Genomic DNA, 27,436 nt, shown 5'->3' with positions numbered 1-27,436 from the left:
TACACGTAACTAAACACATATACATACACATTATTTAAAATAATTTATTTAAAAGTATCAGGGTTTAATACAACTCTAGAACACAGGAATTATGGTCTAAACCTCCAATATTGTCTAGGTTGGAACTACATAGGAGACTGAATCCAAATCATCTTTCTATCTCACCATTTTATAACTGCAACTACCCTACTTTTAGAGAGTGATTAAAGAATGACTTCTTCATGTTTACCTGCTAATTATCAAAATTATCTATATTTTAATAAGTACTTATTTCTTTTGTCATATCCTTGCCCAGGATATTTAAAATTGTGATATTAAATACTGTTGTCACCACATGTAGAGGCACACATACGTAGAGAGTCCCAGGACTCAAGAGATCATGAATTAGAAGCAAACTTGTCTACTTAGAGTCTCTCTCCACTGGCAAAACAATAATAGCTGATTAAAATTATAAAAAAAAGTGATCGATACAAATGAGTTAGATGATCCATCCAAGAATGAGATAAAAAATAGCCAATGCACCAGTTCTTTCTTGAAAGTCTTAAAAATGGCAGCTTCACCAAAGGAAAGAAATAGTCAAGACGCACAGAAAAGGAGCCACTGTATAAACCAAAAGCAAGCAGCTATGTAACTAAACAGTTCAGCATGGTACATGGTGTCTCCTCTATGTCGCCTGCAGTTCTGCTCAAGAGTTTGTTAGGGATTCAGAGCTGTTCACACAACTTTCAAGTGACCTGCAGAACATTTTCTCAATTTACTCTAAAACTAGGAAGGTCAAGAGCTTTGACAAAAACTGAACTGTCTTAACTTCATTGAAGCCTGATAGAAGTAGTGATAATGATGATGTGGTTCGCTCAACAAGAACCATTTTCAAACCCTGGATATGCCAGCCTTCCTTAGGTGAGCACCTACAAATGACCATTGCAAGGAACCAGGTTGAATGCTTCAGAAAGTCATCCAAGCTTTTATGCACATGTCGCTTTTAGGCACATGCTGCTGGTAGCAGTGCTCATTGGAGACTATTTGTGTCCACAAATAGCTATGTCCTTCCGTTTTTTCACAGGTGCACAGTTAGCTCCCATGCTAGATCTGGCATGGAAAGGGCTCTATTAAATTCAATGTGAGCCAGTGGTAGGTGCTTCCTTCAGGTCTGACCCATCAGTCACCTGGGCATGGCCAGCTACTGTCTCTCTGCTGAAAACCATGGACAGGTGAGCTCCCTTGGGAAGACACGCTGCAGCCACACCTGGTGAACAATGAATGGCAGCCACAAGAACTGATTACCGGGCATCCATCAGAGCTCTACCATTTCCTTACTGGGTTCAGGTGATTGACACATGCTGCCCTATCTAACACAGTTTCAAGGAAAGGAGAAAGGTTAGATGAAAGTACCAGAAGCAGACGTTCTGGTCCAAGTGGTTGAGTTAGAGGATGTCATATTTTCAGAACTAGGCTTTAAGTGACAGTTACCAGGGCCTGGAGATTGCTGCCATGCACACAACTAACTCTATTTGAGAAAATAAAGAGAATATACTCTGAGTTGAAATACAGAAATTCATGGGCATGTTTTGGATTAGATGAAGCAGAAACTTGAAGGCAGGGGAGTGCAGATGACAGGTGGAATGGTGTGTCTTAATCATCCACCCCATTAATAGTCTACTGAAGGGGGGAAGCAGTGATCAAGATTCCAAGATTAGGTATGAAGCTGCATACTATTTGTAAATATTACTCAATGAGTCCTTTGCTTCATTCGGCTACATGAATTAATGATAAAAACAGAGTCACTGATATGTGTTGCCATGTTCAAGAAATAAATCAAAGACTTCCTTCTAAGAGTGGTGTGGCTAAAAGTGCTCTCAGATCTGAGTTCTTCACCATTTTCCCTGTCTTCGATCTCTCTGTAGCTTGTGGTCTGTGGTCTATCTGTACTCTGTTGTGAATCTGGGCCTACCTGAAAGCTGTCTCATTAATCTGCCTCAAACAATGGCCTCTGCTCTCTCTTTTACTGGACAGCACAGAAAGCATTACGTGGGGAAGGAATGAGGGCTACTTTACAGAAATCTTTAATCGAGTTCCCTAAGAGATTAAGTTACTGACTTCAACTGAACCAACCTGACTAAAAAGCAAACAGGCAATCAGGCAATATCCAAATGCTGCTTCTGGTGTCTGTGGTGGATATTAGTTTTAGAAGATTGCCTATAACATATTTGTTGTCTCAAGCACTTATTTACCACTATGAACAAACACACATGCATTACTTACGGTCAGGAGCAGGGAACAATCCACAACTTAATATTAAAGCTATGCATTAAATTAGGTTTTAAGAGCCAAAACATGGAGATCAAAGCAAGGAAGGCTGGCTGTCGTGCATTGTTCTCTTAAAGACAGGTTAAGCAAAGAGCATAGTAGGCTAGCTGTCTTAAGTCTTTTGAGGTCCAGACATAGTTTCTATCTCTCAGAATATACGAGATGCTTTAACAACTCTATCACCATGCTTTGCTGCCTGGATAGAGACCTGAAACAAAGAAACTACCTAAGCAAAGTGTTAAGACTCAGGTAGACCCAACAACAGCATTCACTCATCCCAGACTCCTGACCTCTTCTTAACTCTCGGCTCCTACTCAAAACAGTGCTAGGCCGGGCAGCATGTGTGAATCTGCCTGCATCCAATAAAAAAATGATAGAGTTCTACTAAACACCCAGTAACCTGTTCTGGTTGCCATTGTTCACCAGGTGTGGCTTCAGAGTGGCTTCCCAAGGGAGTTCACCTGGTCATGGTTTTCAGCAACTGCCTCCCTCCAGCAGTGGAAAGACAGTAGCAGGTCGTGCCCAGGTGGTTGATGGGTTAGACCTGAAGTATCGCCTGTCTCTGGTTCACATCGAATTTGATAACACCTTATTCATGCTATAACTAGCATTAGAGTAAAAATGTCTTTGTGCTTATGAAGTAGGGGAGGACATAGCTATTTGTGCTTCATTAAAAGTTAATAGATCAGAGCATGTGTGGTAATTCATGCCTGAATCTTACCACTTAAGGAATGGAGACAAAGGCAGATGATTTCTGTGAATGCTAGGCCAGATCACCTAAATAGCGGGTTCCAGGACAGCCAGGGCTCTGTAAAGAGATCTTGTCTCAAAAAAAGAAAAGAAAAAAAAAAAAGAAAAGAAGGGGCAATAATTCCTTTTAATGTTAATCTTGTCTTGAACATGGTCAAAGCAAAGCAGTGTTTTACTCTGTACACAAGCTGATCCACTACAGAGGCACCAATGGCCGCTGTTCTGTATGATATCCATCCCTGGCTGCTTCTCTGAGACTTTTTTTTTAAATTTTTAATTATATGCATGAGTGTGGGTATTGTGGAGTTCAGAAGAAGATATCCAATATCCTGAAGCTAAAGTCGCGAATGATCAGGAGCCGTGTAATACTGGTGCTAGGAACCGAACTCAGATGCTCTGCAAAAGCAGAATGTCCCCTTAGCCACTGGATGATCTCCCCAGTTTCAGGCTCTGAACAGTCTGAGCATTTTGTCAACAATCGCTCAGCAGCACACACCACGATGCAGCACTGAACCTGGATACTGACTATAGCATCCACTAGGAAAGCTGCCTAGGGAAAGTTTTCTGGTCCTTTGAAAATCATTCCTTAGGAAAGGAAGGCAATCTTGTCCCAGTGGCTCAATAGAAACGCAATGCTTAGTTGCCTGCTTTTAAAATAAAATGGACTGATGGGTATTTATATTGCTATGCTAATCTCGCGAGTCAATTGCGCAGTGACAAGTAGGGTACAAACACCTGTGAAATTCACCCAAGTGCAGCCTCAGCTCTGGGAAGAATCAGCGCTTGTCAACACACCCTCTGAGAGTCAAGCTAGCTCCTCAGGATGTTTCCTCTAAGCCTCAGGGGACTCCGGTACTGCCTTCCAGGCTGCTAGCCTTACACAGTAAGTACTGACATTGCTTGGTGATGAACTGTGATTTAAGTATATCCAAGAGACTCCTTTTTTGTCTCTCTCCTATTGGAAAAGCAGCAGAAGGAAAGAAATACTAAAGGCCCAGAAAAAAACTACAAGTTCTACCTTAACAAGCCAAGGAACACAACCAATGGAGAGGGCTTCGGTCACTGAAGTTGGCTTCTGCCTCTGTTGGTCTGTTGCTCTTTCCTGTTTCGGGAGGGCAGCATAGCTTCCGGTGACCCACAGCCCTTTACCAGATGTACAGGCATACAGGTCTCTTAGTAACCGAGTATGAGAAAAATCACTTCTATTTTTGAGTCCCAGATACATTTTCAGAGGATGAATTGCCGAAGCATTAAGCATAGTAACTTTCTTCGGGCTTAGAGGCTTTTTCTTCTCTCAGAGTTAAATCAATATGATAAAACCCTTCCTCTTTTAGGACCGTAACAAGTAACTTGCTGGTACATTTGGTAGCAGTGCTTGCTGGTGAGCATTTGTCTGGCAGGAAGTTTGCAAAGCCACCCTACTGGTCCCAGTACTGCTTATCCCCATCATCACAAACAACAGTAGTGCAGGTGGGGACAGGGGGCCATTCACACCTTGCCAGCCTCCAGGAGGCAGCAGTCACAGAAGAGCTGCTTCAGCTTTGATTGTCCCCCCAGAAAGCAGGACATGCTGGCTGGGGAGGAGCATCTTCTACTTGACAATCCTGATGAAGTCTCTGCCCTGGGCTCTCCACACCAAGCCACAGTGCGATCCTCAGAATTTCCAGTCTCTGTCTGCCAGGGTTTCTGCATCCTCAACTACAGTGTCAACCCATAGCGTTGGAGGTGGAGGTAAGTCATCTCTGACATACAGTCCCGCCGTCTTATATACTCTAAAGACCACTGTGCTGTCCACCCTGTCCCATATCCACTCTCCATGGACTCAAACCTGCTGTGGTGACAGGAAAACTGTGGTAGCTCAAGCTCCAACACGTGGCAGAGTCATGTCTTAATTTTTACAGAATAAAGTGATTCTGGGTCTATCTGTGGTTGAGAATTAAGTGGCTATGCTATGAGGGGTCATATAGAGACTGATCCCAATCTCAGGGATGGTTCTCTTGATTTCAGCAAGGGAGGGCACACATGAAAGAACAATGTCCAAGTTAACAGTACACACCACGCATAGGTGAATTTAGACCTTAGATCACAAAGTGACATTTCTCATTTTTGTTTTCTTAAAATATATATTGAAGTAGCCAGCCCAGCCTTGTAATAAATAAAATAGGAAAGGCATATGCCTCTGATGCTCTTAAGGCATGCTTAATATCAACACCATCAATCAATACCTTGAACAGGGACAGAGATGGTTATTGAATGCATATTATACACACACACACACACACACACACACACACACACACACACGTCTGCCTATGTTTATGTGTATATGTATGTGTGTGTATTTTTGTGAGAAAGCTCTGTAAGTCCTAAGGGAAATTGATTCTACCTAGTAATGTGACTGAAGATCATATAAGAGTTAATACTGATTGTCAATTTGATGGGATCTAGAATAACCTAGGAGTCAAACCTTTGGGCATATCTATGAGAGATTATCTAGATTAGGATAGTTGAGGTAGGAAGACCCATCATTATTCTATGCACTAAGTCTGACTAATAAAATAGGAAAAAACAAACTAAGCACCAACAGTCTGGTTTTCTGCTTCTTGACTATAAATGTCCCTCACTATGACTTTCCTACCAGGATAAATTACCTTTCAAACTGTGAATTGATATAAATTCTTCCTTAAAGTTGCTTTGTTCAGTAGGTTGGTAAGGTTTGACTGTAAACATGCTGCAACCTATAGCCATCTAGGAAGAGAATATTCATGAGGTCATATTGTGATATGAGAGACTCCCTTGATGTTAACTGGCATAGAAGACCTAGACCACTGTGGTTGGCACCATTCCCTACACATGGCTACTAGACTTCAGAAGGTGGAAGAGAGCATTCACAGATTGTTGTTTCTCTCTGTTCTTGATTGTGGATGTGATGAGTCCCTGCCTCAATGTCCCTAAAATTATGACTATAACCTGCAATTGTAAAATGCATAAACACCTTCTTCTTCAAATTCCCTTTTTGTCACCGTATTTTATATCACAGCAATAGAAAGGAAATTAGAACAGTAAAGTATTTTATTACACACACACACACACAAAGTAACTAATTCAGATGGGAAGACAGACATTTCCAGTGATGTTTTAATCCAGTTCATCTGTGTTGTTTTATTTAAAATCATAATCAAATGAAGCAACAACCCTTGGGCTCCTGATAGAGACAGGGACACTGGTCTGGAGGAATGAGCACTGTGCATTGATAGCCTTTACGGTATAGATGCTAGAGTTGAAAGAAACATGGTCATTCATTCCTGGCCATATTGCTAGTCCCAGTAAATGCAACACATGGGCCCAGCATATCTGCCTGCAAAGTTTACAACCAGGACACAATTCTCACATATGCGTGAGTCTCACACAAAAGCTCTTTTCCTATCTTAGCTGAGTGTCTTAGGTTGTACAATCCAGCAAAGGTTGTATTTTCTTTGAAATTCTTTAATCTCAAGGAAAAGGGGGGACGGTTTAGTTACTTTTTGGATTTCCATTTCATTTTAGACCTTCTTCCTCCCACCAAAGTTCATTCTGCCTTTCTACTAGCCTGGCCCTCACTGGTATGGCCACCCATTTCTTAAAGCACCTCTTCTTCTTGGTGATTTCAGCAATCCTAGCTCTCCACCATTCAATCTATGAGAAAATAGAAGCTACTGTATATGATCCTGGCAATCACATATGTAGTTTTCAAAATTCTGGCTGTAATTCTTTCTAGAGCATATACCAGTGAGGAGATGATTGTGGTTTAAGCTGTGACAGAGGTCTGCAGTGCTAAGAAATTACTGTATTGTGGATAAGGGACAGATGACAGATTTTCTGATGGGGTGGTATAAAACATGAAAACCAGAAACAAAAAGGAAACATTTAGGTCTGTTCTTAAGCAATCTGGTAAGAGACAACCCTGGTGCTCAGTTGGAAAATGACTTCAAGGGAGAAGCGATGCCTCTGGTTTGTACGATTGTGAGATACAATCCTCTACCCAACTTTGATATTTATTTCTGTGTTGCACTTAACTACAATAATTGCTGCCTGAAAATGTTTACATGGAAAATTTCAACAATAATTCTTAAACATCACATTGTGTGGCATTCTGGGTAGCATGATGAGAACAGGTATGTATTGTTCTATCTTATCTTGGATGTGAACTACCCTTTTGTCCAGTGCATCTCTGCTGTATGTGCTGCCTGCCTGTTAACACAGGAGAATATTATTATGTATGTAATATATATTGCAATACGTGTGTGTGTGTGTGTGTGTGTGTGTGTGTGTGTGTGTGTGTGTGTGGTTTTAGCTACATTTTCAGGCATTCATTTTTAATCTTAGAGCATATTCCCATTGTACAAAGGGGATCGCAGTGAGTCTCTCAGGGAAGTGGTTCTAGGAAGTGACTTTGGGGACCTTAAGGATGAGTTTGGAAGTGGAGGCATATATTTAATGTTTGATGGAAAGTAAGTGATGTTTAAGTCTTTACGTTTGAACACAGTTGCTGAGGAAAAAAGAGGAGGGAGAAAATGTTGAAAGATAGTCAAAAAGTTTACAAAGAAATCAGAGTATTTGTTGAAATCAGAAGAAGGCCAGGACAATGAGTTTTCTGGGGAGTTTTCTTTTTTAGAACAGTTAAATGTAGTTGATGGTCTCAAACGCTGCAGGAAGTTGAGTTACACTTGAGCCAAAAACCTAACCATTTACTCGTGCCTAGAAAAGGGCAACGCTCACAGTGTCTACAGTAAATGTTATTCACTAATTGATATGCCAGGTGCCATTTGTATCACTGATCACATCAGGACAAAGTTCTGAAGGTAGAATCATCAGTGGGAATTCAAAGATGAAGGAGCTTAAATTGAAGAAATATACAGAACAACGTAAAAAATACCTCATCCTGCTTAGTGGAAGAAGGTACTATACTACTTGGGAGTCAACAGAGAACACTGCTTTGCTCACAATATTCAGCCTAGAAGTTTATTCAGCAAAGCCAAGTTCCCAAGGGTGTCTGCAAAGCTATAGGAAAAACTTGCAAAATTTATGGTTGTTCCTTGCTGCCTTGGGATCACACCACAGTCCACTTTCTCTGGGACAGTCTATATGTAGGAATGGCTCAACCATCACACCACAAGAACAGAACTGAACTGTGTCACGTCAAGTGGTCCAGCCCATTGCAACTGCCTGGTAAGTCATCACCATACATAGGGTCTCATGGCAGCAAGAAGCTAGATAGGTTTGACTAGACAATAATACATTGAAGACTACATCAGAAGTGAGAGGGAATTAATCTATCCTGACTGAAGAGAAGACAGGAATCATCACTTGAGCTGCACCGAGGAAGTGAACAGAGCATTAATGGGAAGTGGATGATGTGAGACGGTATTCTAGATCAGGAGTTAATTCCAAAGGGATAAAAATCACATGAAGATAACTTGTCTGGTCAGGGGATGGTCAGCGAGCTTCCAGCCTAACAATGGAGGAGGAGGGAGAGACAATATACTGACAGACGAGGCTCAACATGTCCAGAAGGGGCAAAGTTTCACAGAACAAAGGGTCCAATGAGAGTTTAGGCATCCTTTAATAAGAAACTGTTTGTTTGATTGTTTGTTTAGGAAATGGATAATGATTACAGGGTTGATAGAGATGGATAGACAGACACACACAATCAGACAGACAGACAGATGTACTGTTCTGAAAACCTCTCCTCAGGTCTGTGCATGCTTAAGCATATTTTGGGTCTGCATGTTCCTGACAAGTAATTTTCTGCCACTGTATATTCAACTTCATGTCCTATGCTATACGTGTTTGCTGACTAGTTGAGCTTAATGGAACTGGAGTTTTCCTCATCCACATTTACATCAGTTTTGTCTTTATGCAACTGACTTATAGTCAAATTTCTTAACAGTCCTATGTTATTTGAGAGTTCCATTCCTTGCAGTAAAATAATCTGGCCCAAGAATGTCCATATTCAGCTAAGAAGGGACCTGCATATATTACCCTCCACACATAGGTGACCTACAAGATGTGCAGGAGTAAAGATGGAGCAGAAATTGAGGGAGTGGCCAACCACTGACGGGTTCAGCTTGAGACCTACGCCATGAGAGGGCGCCCACCCCGACACTGCTCATGATATTCTGATATACTTGCAGACAAAAGGCTAGCATAATTGTCATGAGAGGCTTTACCCAGCAACTGACAGAAGCAGATACAGAAACCCACAACCAAACATTAAGCAGAGCTTGAGGAATGTTTCATGCTGGAGAAAGGGAGAAAGAATTGTAGGAGTCAGAGGGGTCAAGGACACCACACAAAAATGTAAAGAATCAACTAACCTAGGCCCATAGGGGCTCACAGAGACTGAACTGCCAACCAGGAAGCATGCCTGGGACTGACATAGGCCCTCTACACATAAGTTACAGTTGTGTACTGTGGTCTTCATGTGGGACTCGCAACAGAAGAAGCAAGACCTGTCTATAACTATGTGGTCTGCCTTTGGGACCTTTTCTGCCTACTAGGCTGCCTCATTTAGCTTCAATAGGCAAAGATATCTAGTCTTACTGTAACTTCATATGCCAGGGCTATTTGATATCTGTGGGAGGTCTCCACTTTCCTGAAGAGAAATGGAGGAGGAGTGGATGGGGTGAGGAAAAGTGGAGAAGGGACTCAGGGGGAGGGGGGAGAACGGAGGAAAAACTGTGGTCATAATATTAAATAATTAATTAAAAAGAAGATTTTAGGTGGCTCTGACTATTACAAGCATAGTCCATGGGGCTGAAGAGGTGGCTCAACAATTAAGAACACTTGCTGTTCTTGCCGAGTACCTGGGTTCAATTCCCAGCCCCCATGAGTAGCAATAACCACCAGTAACTTCATTTCCAAGAAATCTGATGCCCCCTCTGGTCTCTGAATATACCTGCATATATTAGGTGTCCACATAGACAAGCAAGCACACAAACATATATAAAAATAAAATAAATAATTGTAAAGAGAATATTCCATGTAAAGAGAATACCCCAAGAGCTTATCTTCCTGACTTGAACCTGGCCCTGGGCTACTCCTAATCTATTTGCCTTCTGCCTTTATAAACCAGTCAGAGCTGAAATAACCTCTGTATGCTTCCTGAGCTGTTAGGAAATTGCTTCATAAGTGTAGATGGAGAAACCATCCTTACACGCTTATGGTATGCGTGTGTTTTTACAAGTGCACTGGTCTCTTACTGGGTCAAACCCTCTTACCTTATCAGTCAATCTTTTTCATCATCGCCTTCTTAAACATTCTGTCTGCAAACCTAACAGCGGCATTTCAGGACGAAGCCTTCCGAATTCTTCCTCATTACATTAACCACGTTTCAGAACTCTGTCTAGAGTGCTATAAGCACCTTTGCCAAAGGCTTCGCATTTCCCTTGCCATTTGCTTCAGAATCTCCAAATTTCATCTTCTCTGATTCACAGCCCGGCAGTTCATCAATTTTATTATTTTCAGTGATAGCTTGCTATAACAACTTACTATTCTGCTCTCTCTCTCGCCCTCTCTCTTCTTCTCACACTGCCTATGAGCTGCTGAAATCATCTCGCCAACTGCAAGATGTCTGCTTTCCTTAGAATGTCTGCTAACTCAAGATGTCAGTGGCATTGTGAGTGTAGGCTGTCACATTAATCTTTCTATACCCAACCTTCCCTAGCCTTGTTTCTGGCCTCCTGCCATACACTGAAAGTATCCAGTCTCCCATCAGATAGATGTTTCCAGAAAGTAGCCCTTCTATGCAAGTACTCTCTGCAAAGTGCTCATATCATGTCACCTCTGAAAACTGCTAGATTTTTAGAAGCCTTAGAAGAAAGTCTCACTTATGTGCCTAAAATTCGTACAGTGAACCTAACTAGTGCTCTTCTTTGAAGACAGCCTTCCATTAGCAGCCCAGGCTTCACACTGAGATTGGCTTGTGTATCTATTTCAGGAACCAACACTTTCACAGATGAGGATAAAGCTTGGGTGACCCCCTAACTTTTGGGACCCCAGACAAACTTGCTTTCCTACAAATCCTTCCAAATACATGAATGCATATTCCATTAGAAGGACACATTTGCCTAATGTTCCCTCGAGAGGAAACTTCCAAGGTCTATAGTACACTCCCCCTTTGCTTAGCCTTGTTGCAGATGTATTAAGCCACAGCATACAAGAAGCAGATGCGTAAGCAAACAGATGTGATATGTGGCCGTACAGGCTGAGGTGGCATTCAGAGAGCTTTCTGGGACACAGAAAAAGAATAATCTCCCAGTGTAAGGCATCAGGATGGGAACCCAGGACTTGAAAAGTACTGGGGACATCTGCATCTCCACACGTTTCAGGATCGTTAAAGTGTCCCCTGAGATATCTGAAAATAAACTCCAGGAAGAGGAAGATTAACTAATTCGCTTCTACAGACAAAGGAAGGGTAGGTATTAAAAGATAGCACAAGGCTGTCACAACCTATCAGCCCCTGAAATGCTGGGGAAGTTTGAACAAATGCCTCCCGCTAACTTTCGAGCATTCTTCGGAGAGCCAATCAAGATGGAGGGATGGTAAAAGCAGTCTGCACTTAGCCCCTGAACTCTGATTTCCATGGAAATAGTTACACATTTTGTAAAAGACCCCTGACATATCTCGTAGGTCAGAACACCAGCGAAAGGGCAGACACAGGTATCTTGCCACTTTTCAGTGAACAGCGTTCAGGAGAAGGTGCTGATACGCCATTTGGCATTCCTTTCTGAGCAACCCCATCTGGCCTCTTGACTTAACCTCACGCTGACTGAGTGAGTTAGAGGGAAGATGTGGACCTGATGGAGTTTTGCCTCCCCGTTCTTTGTTCATCTCTGCACTAGGATCAGTGTACCCATGGGATCTAGGCTTTCCTCCTGCCCCAAGGAGTGAGAGGAAGCTTCATGTTGGCATTTCAGCCTCTATGTGCTTGACTTCTTTCCCTCTTTTTCATTTGCTACTTAGTAGGGGGAGCCTAACAATTCTAGCCTCTTCACAAAACCACAACAATTCTCAGAATAAATCAATAATTTAGCACTTTTTCCTAACAGATCTACTATCTAGTCAACTTGAAGAGAACGACCACACCAAGATCCCTGGTCACACCTGGTGTCTGACACAAATAGAATCCCAGTCTGCAGAAGAGATAAGAACAAAAAGCCAACCCACAAAAGAAACCACAGGGAAACGTGCTCCTCAAACTGTATCCTTTGGAGCAGTTATCCCCAATGCCAGGCTTCTTTCTGCCTTTAGTTTCTGTGGTATTCCTGGGAAATCCTCTTTGTTTCAGCAAAATCTAGTTTACACCACACAGGACCAATTTCCCAAGTGTGCATCACGTAGAAGGGCTCCACACTCAGGGTTTGGCATTCTGTAATCACCACTGCGAAGTTCCCAATAACTTCGCATGTAGATTTGTTCTAAGGTTCAGTAAGACCCAAGATGGATGTTCCCCTGAGCACACCGATTCTTCGTGCAGACAAGAACAAGAAAGGTCACAGATATCCAATATGTCTGTATATCCTCTCACCTACTCACAAGCTCTTGGATAAGACAAAAATCTGGATTGGATGCCCTAGAAATCTTTAGTTCAAATGCAGTCCCTCCAGATGCTTCTCTGCCTTTTCATCATACCAAAATAGCTTAAAGACTTCTACTAGCAGACACTGGAAGGGTTGGGACTGAGCACATATGTTGTGCTATTTCCAGAATAAGAATGGTGGCACCCTCCTGGGTGCTGGATATCAAGGACCTGGTGCACTATACAGATATATCCAGAGAACTGCTGCAGAGATCTTCACATCTGGTGTGCCCTATCTGCTCTGGACAGGATATGAAATCTTAGGAAAGGGGGGATGCTTGATTCAAGTTCTCTGCTCAAGCAAGGTCAGGATGTGGGGATGGATGCATATCCATATGAGGATTCCACACTGCAGGACAGACCTATAGCTCTCCTATGAGTCACACAGAGACTGTCCTCCAGACCCAAGCGAGCAACACTGAACAGTCAATTTCAAGCACAAATGAGAATAAACATTTGGGCACCTTTAAGGAGCAAGCTTTGCCTACTTTTGTAAAGGAAGCCCAAATTTATATTTGTCTCTTGGCTCTGCAAATCCCAAGTCTTCATCCTTTGATCCTGTTGCTTGCAACCAAAGGAATCCTATGATAGACACAGCACAGCACAAGGCTCAGTGTTTTAATGGTTCTCATGAACCTCTTTTGTATGAGCCAATGCTGCTTTGTAAATGTTACCACTTGGGTTGGAAGCATTTGTTCGAATTGTTTTCACCATTTTTAAATGATGAATCCTCTGGGGCCCTATCTTACCTCTGTTTATTTTGCGGGGAGAGGGAGAAGGTCCAGATACAATATTCACACACACTGTGTGTTTACAAAATAAATGCCAATATTATCAGCCACTGAGACAAGAATGCTTTCCAGGATCACCAGATTTTTATCCAGCTAATGACAGATAAGAAAGGAGGCTTAGTCTATCAGCTACATATTGACAACTGCTTAGTTAAAGCCTGATTTCCATTTCAGCACTAATGCCAGGCTGGCAAGGCAGATAAACACTCTCCTATTCAGAACCTTAACCCTCAGGTCAGGGTATGCTAATCTCATTTAGAACTGTCTGCAAGCATTCTGTCCATTTAACCCTAAATGCCAAGATATTTAGCAACATGTATTGCTCGGCTTAAACTGCTTTAGTCTGTTTATCAAATATGTGAGCAAAATTTTATTATAAAAGTTACACACTGTAACTATAATTATCTTTCTGCTTTTGTTTTAGTTTCTAGTTAGGGAGAAGGAGAAGGAAGAGAAGGAAGAACAGGGAGGAAGTTGTGTCTCTTTCCTTGTTGACTGATTAGGCTGGTTATCCCAGTTAATGAATTGCTATAGTGTGCCAGGCACATTCTTTCCTTAGACGTTAAGCTGTGAGGATATGACCATGTGCTTGCTACCCAGGGTTTCCACTCTCATGGCAAGCAAATCACACAGAAAAAACCACAAATGTGCAATATAGAGTGTCCAGTGAGGCTGCTAATGATGAGCAGCTGAGCAACGTTTGGTCTTGGGGACAATAAAGGTGCCTTCTGTGACATGTGGACATCTGAGTAGAGACATAACATGACCACCCATGAAGGCTGAAAGGATGGTCATGTCCAAGGACTGGCAGGAACCAATGGGCCTCTAAAGAAAGAGTATGTGGATTGTGGGTGGCAATTTGGGAGGCCCCACATTCTCATAAGACTAAAGGAAGGATGTGAAGATGGCCATAAAATGTATACAAAGCCAGAACACTGATTGAGCTCTAATCAGCATCTCTAAAGGTAAAGTATCTCAGTCAGGCAGATGCCCTGAATGTAAGCGAGACTGGCATCCACTTACCCTCTGATTATAGTTCACATGGACCCAGATTCACACCAGACCCTTCCATCACTAGTCCCAATTTCTCTAAGACTCAAAGCTGGAGCGTTCTATCCAGGTGTGGAGCTGCACCCAAGCCCACATCTCCAGCCCCTGATCTGCTGCGGCTTTTTCTTCCATGCACAGTACCCTGACCAGCAGAGAGACCAGGGGCAGAAGTCAGCTATGTTCAGCTCCCATAGTGTAGCAGATGGAGGCTGCCCCAATGAGGCAGCAAGCCTACCTTTGCAGATGGTGCCATTTCCCACGTAACCCGGCTGGCAGGTGCAGCTGTGTCCCTGGACTGTGTTGGTACAGATGGCATTTTTGTCGCAGTTGTGTTGTCCGCTGCCACAATCATCATGCTCTACAGGATGGGAGAGAAGGGGAAGAGGTGTCATTACAAAAGGAGGAGCCATGGCCTGGAGAGGTGTGCTAGAACTCGCCAACACAAATGGTACTGCCTAGCCAGGCATGGTGAAACATACCTTTGATTTTAGCATTTGGGATGGGTCTGAGGCCAGAGCATATGAAGTTTGAGGCAATCCTGTAATACATAAGAACTTCCTTTTATATCTACTCTCTTTGTCCTGAAGAAACAAAGGAAGCCATACTAGGTTAATGTTGGAGTCTTAGAGGATGATCCTCAATCATGGTGCTGATGAAATCTGCATTGGTGAATTTCATTTGTGACCAATTCTCATGATGCTAAACTTACTGGACACACAATAGCAAACTCCAGTTCCACTCATTGACTCAGGTCATGGCAAGCAAAGTTCTCTTCAAAGATTCCTAAGTGCATCCAGGAGTAGTACAGCATAGCTACTCCTGAGAAAACAGTACCTGAGTGCAGCAACGGTATAACATCATAAATTGATTGAGTGCTTTGTGCTGATCAGACGCCACCATATATATATATATATATATATATATATATATATATATATATATGTGTGTGTGTGTGTGTGTGTGTGTGTGTGTATGTATATGTATATGTATATGTATATGTATATGTATATGTATATGTATATGTATATGTATATGTATATGTATATGTATATATACCTAACAGGAACATAGGAGAGAAGTGATGCAGTTTTAAGTAGGTGGCTATTTTTCATCCAACCATAGGGACACATCTAGAGCAAAAGATTGCTACTGTAAAATTATAAAAAAATGCTGTCTTTAATCCCACACTAGGTCTGGCACCATAGTGCCCCCAGATATCTGTTAGATATCATCATTTCAGTCAGCAAAGTGTCTCACCTGCTCTGCTCCATCCCATATAACACTGCCGATGGCTACTCTCTAAGCCTGGCAACAATCTCTCTACCCATCTAGTTCCCAAGGCAGGTGGCCACCATGCCAGACATACACAACCCAATTTCGTGGTGGGCTATCGTGTCTGGCCACCACATGCTCTCTTGAACTTAAATAGTCACATGAAAGAACACACAACACAATAACCTCTGATCTAATTGATAAGATATAATTTGCTCATCTAGACATACAAAGCCCTGTACACATCCATCCCTTAAATATTCATAACAACCTTTAAATGTGCAGAAAGGAATCTTAACATCTGCCTCCATGTTCTTTTGGCTGCTTCTCTTCCCTTGCTCCAGTCTCCTTCTCCTCTCTAAAATTTTTCTCCCGCCCATCCTTCCTTCTCGTCCAATGACAGGCGTTGTTCTATCTTGTACCTGCCTTTACTGACATAATGACACCATCCTACAAAGGATGCTCTGTTAATAACGGTGTCCTGATAATGGGCATCATTCTGAATGATTTGGCTTGTCATGCTAGGAGAAGCACACACAATGAGAATGAGAATTCGTGACAGAGAAGCCATTGCATCTACAGGAGAGAAGATACTTCATACAAGAATATATAACTTTATCTTTCAAGAGCAGGGTGGTCTTCTTAGCCAGAGTTACCTACAAATAATATTCAAAACAAAAGAATAGTGTGTGGGTTGTGTGTGGAGGTGGGGTGGGTTATGAAACATTCCCAAGTCAGGTCCTTCCCTGACTACCTGCTCATGTCACCCAGTACCCTAGAGGACAATTCTCTTATACAATGACCTGGCACCGTGCTGTCTTGGCAATACAACTTCATTCTTGTACTTCAGTATTTAGCATTTGCTTGCTTTTTCACTTTGTTTTCCTGACTCAAAATACTCCCCACTCCATATGGTTACAATAAATATAGCACTGCCTAGTTTTAAATACCACTTCAAACCCACACTAAAAACGTCCTTTCCATGTCTGTTCTCTTAGACCACAGGAATTTCACCCATCTGAGTATGTAGTTTATTGTTTTATCTCACTGTGAAAACAACCACGCACTGTGATATTTTCACATTTTGTCATCAATGCCAATTAACTTTGAAGAGATTCGTATCCTATTTGAGGGAAAGTTTCGAAGTCTGCACTTTACCAGCATTTTAGATATGGTATTGAACCAGGAGAATGCTAAACACTGAAATACATTTTACAAATGCTCAGCTCTTTATTCAACCAACGAGATGAGAAGTTTTCTTACTTTATAATGAAAGGGGGAAAAGACACATTAATCAACCTGCCCAGCATCAAAATACGAGTGAGTAGGGGTCTCGGATTTGAGAACATTGATAGCAGATGAACCATTCAGCAATGAGCAATAATTGGAAGCTACCTGGTTATAGTCAGAGTGAAACCCTGACATATAAAAGTGTCCTCATCTTGCCAATGATGAAACAAGCATCTTCTATATGGCTCCTGGATTCCCAGGGATCTCCTAATACTGCCAGAGGATGAAGCCTGTGAAGCTCCCATTTCTCATTATCTTAGTCTTGCTCTAGTCTACGAAGTAACTGGACCTTTAAACATGCATCTGACAAAGAGGAAAAAGCAATACACCGTTTCCTTCCAAAAATGTCAAATTGCTTTTCCAGATGCTGCAAACAATGCCAAAGTTACAAGATATGGTAGGATTCATGAAAGCTAGCAAGGTCTGAGCGTGAAGGAAACAGAATCCAGACCCAGAAGACCTTGGGTTTGATTGTTTCTAGCTATGTGCGCCATCATAAGTTGTTCAGTCTCTATGTGTTGTATTTACTGATAGTAAAATGGGAATCAGCAGGATCTATCACCTGAGATCATGGAGAAAGTCAGTTAATGAAGCTCTCCACATTTACTACCGTATTGCTGCTAGTAAACACTCCAAAGTGAGATACTTTACTTCCGCCACCACCACATTACCATAACCACTATTTCTACTGCCACTCGTAGTACCTCAACTACTTTTGGACTTACTTATTAGATGGCAGTTAAAATTAATAAAGTGTTTTCTTTCCCTTAGTAGTCACAGGCACTCAAGCAAAGTGCTAACTGCCAAATGACAGCAGAAGAAACAACCAGGGAGTCATTATTGGCTTTTTGATATCTTCTTTTATCATAATGCTTTATATTAATTCATATCGAGTTGTGTAGATTTCTCTTTCGGGGAGCCCACAAGATAAACCCCCTGTCCCATTCCCACCACTGCGGGGGAATCCATACCCGTGAACCTCTCACTTAAGCCCCAGCCACACCTTCTCAATGGCCCTGCTCCCTCCCTGCCCCGTCCTTCCCCTCTGCCAACTCATTCTTCACATGACATATATAGAGATCTTTTGGGAAATAAAATCTGATTCTCCTGCCAATCCTTGTTAAAGACAAACAAAAGCCAACCACCTCCTCACTGTCCTTAAGTGAACATTTTATTTTAAACCATCAGACACAGCATGTTATTCCTGCTCTCGTTTCCAGCCGAAACTGTTCTGTCTCCTCTTTCAAAAGGTCCTCCTCTCTTCTCATCCATAGGCACTTTCCTCTTCCACTCACATCACAGTATTTTCTTGTCCTTGAGATCACATTTAAACCTTTAACTTATTGCAAGAAGAAAACCAGATTCCCTGGGCTGGAGCCATTTGCCCTAGAACATTTTCACATCACAGCCAGGATGTCTCCTTCATGGGTTAATCACACTTATATTTCTACATTCATTAATGTATGATGGATGTCTCCCTTCCCTACACGAGCACAAATCTCTTGAGGATAGGAATTATATTTTTCTGTTTTTCATTCTCCCTACCCTCTGGCAGAACTTCTGAAATTTAAGTGCTAATACAAATATGAGGGAGGGGGAAGGGAGGGAGGGAGAGAGGAAGGGAGGAAGGACAAAGGAGGGAAGATAAAAGCTACAGAAAGGTCAAGGAGGATTAAGACAAGAAAGTGTTATTGACCTTGTTGAGGAGATTGAGAGGAAAGCTAAGCTAGGAAGCTTACACTGGCAGGGCCTTGTGTTTGTTTCTCACCATGACTTTGGAGACAGGCCAAAAAGGAATAGGGTTCAGATGCTATTGAAGACATAATCTACAAATCGAAATTAAGTATTTTTCAGCCATAACATAGATTATGTAAAGGACTTTTTACACTGCAATACTAAAACATCAATCGTGCTTTAAAGGGGTACAAAATATCCAGTGGCAATTTCCTTCAAGAAGATACACAGGTGGCAAACACACATATGAAGAAATGTGTACACATTAGGAAATTCTAAGACAAAACTGAAACATTACCTCAAACCCATTAGAATAACCAGGATTGCAAAGACTGAAAATAATAAACTGACAAATTATGTAAAGAAGTTGAATCACTCATACATTGCTGGTAGCTGTATTGAATATTTCAGCCACTTTGGAGATTAATTAGGCAATTTCTCAAACTTTGAAGCAAAGGCCTATCAAAATGAGACCAGCAATATATCCAAGAGAAACAAAAATCTACATCCTCACATAGACTTGTATCTCAGTGTTCATAACAGCTGAAAGGGAAGCAGTGGTCCCCTGAGGAGTGTACAAAGGAAATGTGAAATCATCACACAGTCAATCATTACCTAGCAATGATACAGGATGGAGCGCCGATGGTTCACACAACACCCATCATAAATGCCAACATCCTATGTGAAATGAAAAGAGCCAATCGTAAAGGACCACATGCTAAGGGTTTCAGCTTTATATGAATATCCAGATTAGGTAAGTTTATGAATACAGAAAGCTGGGTTCATGGTTACTGATGATTAATTTTAGGTGGTGTGAGGTTTACTCTTGCAGGTGATGAACACATAAAATTAGGTGACGGAAATGACTTTGTGACTTGTTGAAGATGTGTCGGCAGGTAAGAGTGCTTGTCTCCATGACTGGTGCTTGGCTTTTGATCCTCAAGACTTACGTGGTAAAAGGAGAGAATGGATTCCTATTGTTTGGGATCTGACTTCCACACATACTGTGACACTCGTGTTCCTCCCACATACCAAAAAAATAAAATATAACAAATTTTAAAGGGGCGAATGTTATATTCCATAAACCAAATATCATTAAGTGCATTATAAAGATCACATAAGATGTTTTGTCCATTCATTCACAGGAATATAAAATCTCAATGGGGTACAGACCTAAATGAAATGGACTTCAGAGGATGGAATTTCTTTATGTTGATTATCTGGCTAATGACCCAGATATATTCTGCTCTTCTCTGGCTGAAGATATTATCTATTTTGTAGTGGCACGAAGTATGAGTTGTGTACAAAATGAACACTTGAATTAAAATGCACTCCCTAGTTTCTTAAACACAAATTCTGAAACTCTAAAATTTGGACTTACAGATGTAGGTTATTTATAACATGACACAATTCTTTTCTCTTCAAGTAGCATTTTTCTATGTCAAACTAAAAGCAGCTGTGTGGCAGGATGGAAGACTAAATCAGTTCATTACCTAGGCCTTTTACCCATGAGGATCCCAGCACAGTTCTAGGAATCACAGACTAAAGCTCTTGGTACAGCTCTCCATGCCTCACAGCAGGTATTGGCTTAGCCAGAAAAGGGTCTTGGAGGCTAAAGCCCTGCTGATTCCCTGCTGAAGTCAGGTGCTAAAATCTAAGCCAATTCTCCATGGGGCACTGGTCTCCCTGCTTGAGGAACACACCAACCTAAGAACTATCTGGCCTGGTTTTTTCCCCCTCTCCTGAGACTAACTGCATTAGCTCAAGCCACTTCCAAAGCTACAAACTTCCATCCTGGTTCCCCTAGGAGAGGTTGTTCCATGGAAATGGTGTAACTGTGCACTAGTAGAGCTGGCCTCACAAATAAGAGGTTGTCCTTAAAGCGCTGAGTAGGGTGACAGCCAGGATGGATATGGCATTAAGAGGCAATGGAGACAGTGGGAGGAATGGGTTAAAAAGACTCGCTCCCTTCCTTCCTAATTCCTCAAAAGCAGGAAGAAGAGAAATGGAAGGTAAAAACATTAACTTGTACCTTGGACTTGGGAAGATGGTATTACGTAATAAACAGGGCAAATTGTTTGCACTTTGTAACTATACCTACACATGACACTCCTGCATATGTAGAGAAAGTCGTCTGTAATGCTCTATGCTAAACCATTAACAGTGATTTGTTATTTAGCTGGGCCAAGGATAAATGGGAGATACTTGTACTACTCCTTATTCACTTCAGGTTTTTGAAATGTTACAACCAGCATGTATATTTTATTGCTAAATAAAAGCGTTTGGTATGTTGGAGCCGGAACTAAGAAGAACCAAAATGAATTTCAGACGCCTCCAAAGATGCTCTGTGAAGAGGCAAAGCTTTGGAGACTGGCAAAGGTGGGTGGGGATATCCAAGCTGCCACCTGCAGGAGCAAATGGTACTCCCAATCGCCTATATAAGGTAGTCAGTATTAGGAGACTTAGTCTTCGTTTCCTCAGATTCAAACAGATCATTCCACAAGACAGATGTGTGAGAGACATTTATTTAATGGCTACTCATAAAGTCTATAATATATACAGTATTGTTAATAGAACAAAGTAGGAGCTTTTAAGTGATAGAAGCCATCTCAGCCCTGTCACCATGATTACTGTCAGCACTGCCATCTTCATCACTACTAACACCAGTCATCACCAATATAGTCCCTCTGTCAGAACAAGCATCCTTACTACACCAATACTACTAACCTCCCACTGTCTGCATCACAAGCAAACACTTCTTACCACTACAACCCTTATCACAGCCACCTCAATTACCACTGCCATCATCACCAACTTTACCACCTGTCACCACCACCACCACCACCACCACCACCTCCACAATCACCAGTACCACCATCAGCAGTACCAGCAACATCAGCATTAAGGTCATTCCCCTCCCCCACCCCAGGAATCCATGCCCAATAATTCCGGGAATGTTTTACTAATTATTTATGTTTCCTAAGTTTTTAGATCTCCTGAAATTCTGGAAATTCAAAAGGCCTGAATTCCAAATCAAATCTATATCTATCTTTGTATATAATTAACTCGCTCTGTGGTCTTAGAAAGCATGCGCAGTATTTTTCCGTCCCTTTGCTGTTGCCCTGAAAGTGTGAGCAATAAGATTAGTTCCGAGAGATGTTGGGAGGGATAGCAGAGAAGGTACGCAAAAAGCAAACACTTCCTAGTCACAATGGGGCTGATGCACATAGGAACACGGGGATCTTAATAGCAAGCCCAAAATCTGCAGAAGCACAAGCCAGACAAACCCCTAGCACAGGGAAGAAAGAGAAAGTAGACAAGAAGACCCCCACACCTAGCTAAGAAGATATTTGCAATTCATAGCTCCTGGGAGAGGAGAAATCAGTTTTTTCTAAAGGAGTGTCAGTTGGTCTACCAACCACACGCTTGGGCAGACAGCATGTTCAGAAATATTTTGCCAACACAAAAGAGAATCTATGTTTTGGTTTTGTTTCAGGCTTAAATTTTGACTGAGAGGGTGAAAAAATAAAAAAAAAAGAACAGAACAGGAAGCTAGGTGAGAAGGAAGGAAGTAGAGTGTCTAGGACTGATAGGAAAGGGGAAAGAATATGATCAAAATACATTATTTTAAATATGAAATAAATGAAAACACAAGAAGTGCTAAGCAGCTTCCTGTGGTGGAGATTCAGGAATCGTTAGTTACTGTACCACTGGGATGACTTAGAAATGCACCATTAAACTATGAGACTAACAAATAACTGATATCTGTGCCTGTGGTAAGGGGCTTCACTGAAAACATCCAGTCCAACAGGGATACTCACAACTAACACAAAAGAAAGATGCAAAGCGGCTTGTTTGACTTTGGTTTCTTTTAACGGTCACATGCCATGCGCATCCCCAAAGTGACCTTTTCCCTGAGCACTTTTATCTGTCTTCTGTGAAGAAAGCAGCTTCTGATGTTTCCCTTTGGTTCCACAGCTATCTAGAGAAACCCGAAAGAAACACTGAAAATAAAACATGGCCAGAAAAATAATGCTGGGTTAATGTTTTTATTCTTTATCACAAACGTTTGCTTCCACTTTGGGGATTGTGCCTGAATACATTGTTCTTTTGCTTTCTGCAAAATAAAAGTAATAGAGCAGAAACTACTTTCTTCCTCCTTCATGGGTAATCATGAAGCCACCCAGAAGCTCTGGAGCTCTGGACTTCTGAAATTCCAGAGGAAAAGAAAATAAAATTGAAGGCTTGCAAGAGTTGAGGATACATCTTTGGTGTGGCCCCAGTTCTTGGTCCATCCTTTATTCCAGCAGAATCATTCGACCGTACCCAAGTGTAACAGACTGAATGTCCCCTAACACTTGCTGTGGCCAGGAACCCCAGAATGTGATCCTACTGGGGAAATGGATATCTAAAGGCAATTTGTGTAGGGTTCTTCAGGAGTAGAGTAGACCCCAAACACAATAAAATATCCTTGTCAGAAGAAATAACATGCAGATACATAGAGGGAAAAAGATCAACAGAGGACACAGGCGAACACTAGACATGGCGAGAAGGCAAGGAACTCCAGGAGCCTCAGATGCCAAAAACCCTGGACACTGGGAATGTAGACTACTAGAAATGGCAAAAAATATTCTCCAATAGATCTTTGGAAATTTTTGTTTATTCCTCTAGAGCTTCAAACCTCCAAAATCTATGAGAGGCAAAAAAACAAACAAACAAACAAAAAACAAAACAAAAAAACAAAACAAAAACAAAAACGAAAAACCAAACAAACAAACAAAAAAACTACTGGAAAACTGTTGGAAGCCATCTGTTGTGTGCAGTATGTTTAACAGATCAGGAAACCAATGAAATCATTATAATTGAAGACCTCTGTGTAATTCCCACACAAAAATGTTCAGAGGGAGTAGTGAGGGGTGAAGCTCAGAGGGCTTCAGTGCTTGCTGGAGAGACCATGAAACAGTGGGAAAATACTCATGGGAATGCTTGTCTGCAGTGTTTGAAGGAGAAGAGAAAGAAAATGGTGTTACAGACAGACGCACTAAGTCTCATCCACAGCCCCAATGTGAAGCAGCTATGAACTACAGGGAAATCTCTTGTCCCCAAGTCTGTTACCTTGTATGTAAACTAAATAAAATGAAAACAGAACATTCTCTCAATGTGCTGCTCCTTCCATGTTTAACGCATCTTTTCATCTCTATTGACTTCACTTTCCCACCCCACTGTCCTTATGTGAACAGTGTCCTCCCAAATCTCTAAATTTTCCTTGCTGAGAATTAAGGTAAGTACTACTGGGAAGAATTGGCCAGAGTTTAACACCCAGTAGATTCATGTTACCCTTTATCTAACATTTAGACTCAAACTACAAACCCCAGCAAAATAGAAAACATCAGGCTAACCAAACACCAAAGGATATCTATCACCTTAGAAATGAGATTGAAGGAGAGCTTAAAGGAATCCATCTTTGGCACCTGCACTCTCCCAACAGTTTATATCTCGATAGTGAAAAGAAAGTCCCATGGTGAAACACTTAAGTCCAGCTCAATGGAAGAGTGCTGCCCTTCCATGGATACTCAAGTTCTGGTTTCAACCCCCAGTACTCTAAATAAGTAAAATCTTGGTGGCAGGCTAAAGCCCTGGTTTCTTAGTCAGCCAGGCTGGGGTAATCTTTATTGACTACCCATAAGGTGGAAACCTTTTCCATAGTCTTGACCAGCAGAGTCTACCTGGGGTCCAGAGGCTTAGTAAAGTATACTAAAATGACTACCTCCATTGAAGAAGAAGGAGGAGGAGAAGGAGGGGGAAGAAGATAGAAGAGGAGGAGGAAGAGGCTAAGGGGTTGAGGGAAGGTGGTGCAGAGGAACAAGAGAACAAGGAGGAGAGGCGGGGTTGCATGGGAAATGAGAAGGAAGTACATCAGTATGATATTGTTGTGGTCTTTTCATTCCTTGGGTTGCCAAGCTTACCTTCAAAAGAATACAAGTGAAAAGAGCAGACAAAAGAATCACATTTCAACACTCCGTCAAGCAAGGTAGAGTGTGTAGGCACAGAGCCCGACTTCAGGGATTCTACAATCCAAAGACACAGTGGCTATTCTTATCCCAAGTGACACAGGATAAGCCAGGAGTCAAGCAGGGTATCACAGTAGCACAAAGCAGGGGACCATAATCCAAGGCTCTGAGAAGTTTACTAAGATAAGTGACATTTAATTAAAATCCCACCATGGAAATAGAAATGTGAAAGTGAATTAGTCACCGCCTGGATGTACACACAACGTGACCACCGCATGATGGATCTGCCTCCCCCACAGTGATTCAGCTCTCCTTGCATTTTCCTGCATGGGGGGAGGGGGAGGATAGGTTTTCCAAAGTCGCCTTTATTTTGCCTCCCACTTGCTGATCCTCAGTGTGATTCCATCCACCTCTATCCAAATGTCCAATCTAATCATACTCCCTTTGATTTGAGACTGGCTTTGAATCTCTGTAGCTAATAAAAAGTAGCATCAACCGGGCTACTTCCAAGGCCTCTGAGAAGCTGATTAGCTTCTGGAACAACCCATGTCTGCAGATTTCATGTCCAGGTCTCATGTCTCAAAACCCAACTGCCATGTGGTCAGAAACTAAGAATACAGAGGTGTCATCATTGGCACATGCCAGACAATGTGCCCAAATGAATCCAATCTCAAAGGCATAGAAAAATGTTCTTGACAGCTCAAGAAAGAAGTCTTCAGTGGACTCTGCCACCAAGTTTTGCTAGCCCTTCCTCCTCCATTGAAGCCTTCTTTATTGAGGACCAAATACTAAGGAGGAACAAGGGGAGAAAGAAGAGATGGGAAGAAAGAAGGATAGAAGAGAAAAATGGAGACAGAGGGAGGGGAAGGGAGGAGGGAAGAGAGAGAGAAAAGAAGAGGGGGAATGAGAGGAAGAAGATGAAGGCAGACAGTGAGGATTGAAAACTGGATCCTGAGCACAAACCCTGTGGTCAAGTTCATAGCTCAACGGTGAGATCTGAACAGCCAAGTTCTTACCTTCCACACCAACTGTCACAGGACTGAATGGGACTTTGTGTACTGACAGGCTGGGAAGTCACTCCAGTACTCAACTGATGCCTCTGATGTACTTGCTCTCTTCTGAGCATGGGGTACTAATGAGTTAAACATCACACTTTTGTAAAAAGAGTTCTTATTTCAACAAGAAAAGCAAATGTTAGGTCAATATGCAATCCCCTGTCTGATTTAAAAGTGATATTTAATCTGAAGAGAAATGAGTCAGAGCTAGGAAATGCGGATACGGGACACCCATAAAGGAGTGTCAGGCATCCTATTCTCAGCATTTCTATGACTATGCTTCTTTATGTAAACCCTAGCAGGATGGCAGAAGGGCCACGGGCAGAAAAGCATTGGACTAGGACAAAAGCCCCTGAAAAATGAGCCCACTGAGGCTTGGAGTAGGTTGTACTTTTGTCTCTGATCCAAGATTTAGACCTACTTTGTCCAACAGGACAATGACTAACCACAAGTAGCTACCACGCCTTCAAATATGGTAAGTATGGACTTAGTGTTCTGGATTTCAGACACTCCAAAAAAGAAGAACGGAATATCTCATTAATAATTTTATACTGGTTATAGATTGAAATATTTTGTGCATTCTACATTTATTTTATTTCAACTGTCTTGTTTCATTTCCTCAACGAGGATACTAAAAAGTTTAAATTATATATTTGATGATACACACACACACACACACACACACACACACTACTCAGAGGCTATATTTAGTAAATATGAACAGAAAGAAAGTGGAAAAAAAGAGAACATCTTTGAGATTTTGAATTTTTAATCAGAGTGGTAAGTGGGATTTATTCTGGAAGTCAGGTATTCACTGTATGATAGTGGCTGCCTAGAGTGCTGTATTTGAAGACTGAACACCAAACACCAGCTGAGGAAGAAGGCTGTTTTCCTCAGTTAATTTTAAGTGTCTGGCATGGATACCACAGGAGAGGATGGCAAGTACACCATGTGTTGATTACTCTCCAGCCACCTGCAGTGAACAGGCACTCCTGCTGGAAGCCAGAGCTGTGGACAGGCACTCCTGCTGGAAGGCCTAGCTGTGGACAGGCACTCCTGCTGGAAGGCCGTCTTCCATGGGATGCTGGGTGCCAGCAAGGACCTTAATGATCTGCGTGCTCCTGGTGGTTCATGTCTCATCTCACCCCAGACTCGGGGCTATTTCATCCACTTTCTGGATGGAGAATGCAGACTCAGCCTCTTTTCTTACCTCTGGGGGCTAATCTAGATGGTATTTCTCAAGCTTTGGTATGTATCTGAATGGTTTGGAGGGCTTAAGGTAATGCAGATTGCTAGGCGCTGTCTGTGTAAAGTTTCTGTGTAAAGTTGAACTGGTTTGGGCCCAGAGGAGCCAGATGCCAACAAGTTATCAGGTGGTGCTGTTATATTTGGTTTATGAATTTATAAAATTTACCTTGGTCCAGCTCTGTGATCTTGCCCATGCATTTAATAATCTAGGCAGTGTGTAACTGAACACAAAACCAAACCACCCAAATAGTACTTTCAATGTGTGGGTCTAGACACAAGCAGCTAGTAAGTACTAGTTTATTTAGTCTT

At 41.9% G+C, this 27,436-nt stretch overlaps 1 protein-coding gene across 3 annotated transcripts in view; it reads right to left on the bottom strand.

Annotated features, from left to right (window-relative positions):
• Positions 1-27,436, bottom strand: part of Nell1 (neural EGFL like 1) — an 890,282-nt gene that overhangs the window by 317,168 nt on the left and 545,678 nt on the right. For all 3 annotated transcript variants that reach the window (XM_087593733.1, XM_087593736.1, NM_031069.3), the window contains 1 exon segment: positions 14,753-14,875. In XM_087593733.1, coding sequence (XP_087449859.1) covers positions 14,753-14,875 — 123 coding nt within the window.

Source organism: Rattus norvegicus, chromosome 1 (assembly GCF_021556685.1).
Source record: "Rattus norvegicus strain SHRSP/BbbUtx chromosome 1, alternate assembly SHRSP_T2T, whole genome shotgun sequence".
In the NCBI taxonomy this organism is placed as follows: Eukaryota; Metazoa; Chordata; class Mammalia; order Rodentia; family Muridae; genus Rattus; species Rattus norvegicus.
The sequence above is the reverse complement of the archived record's forward strand: the minus strand, read 5'-3'. Positions and strand labels throughout refer to the sequence as shown.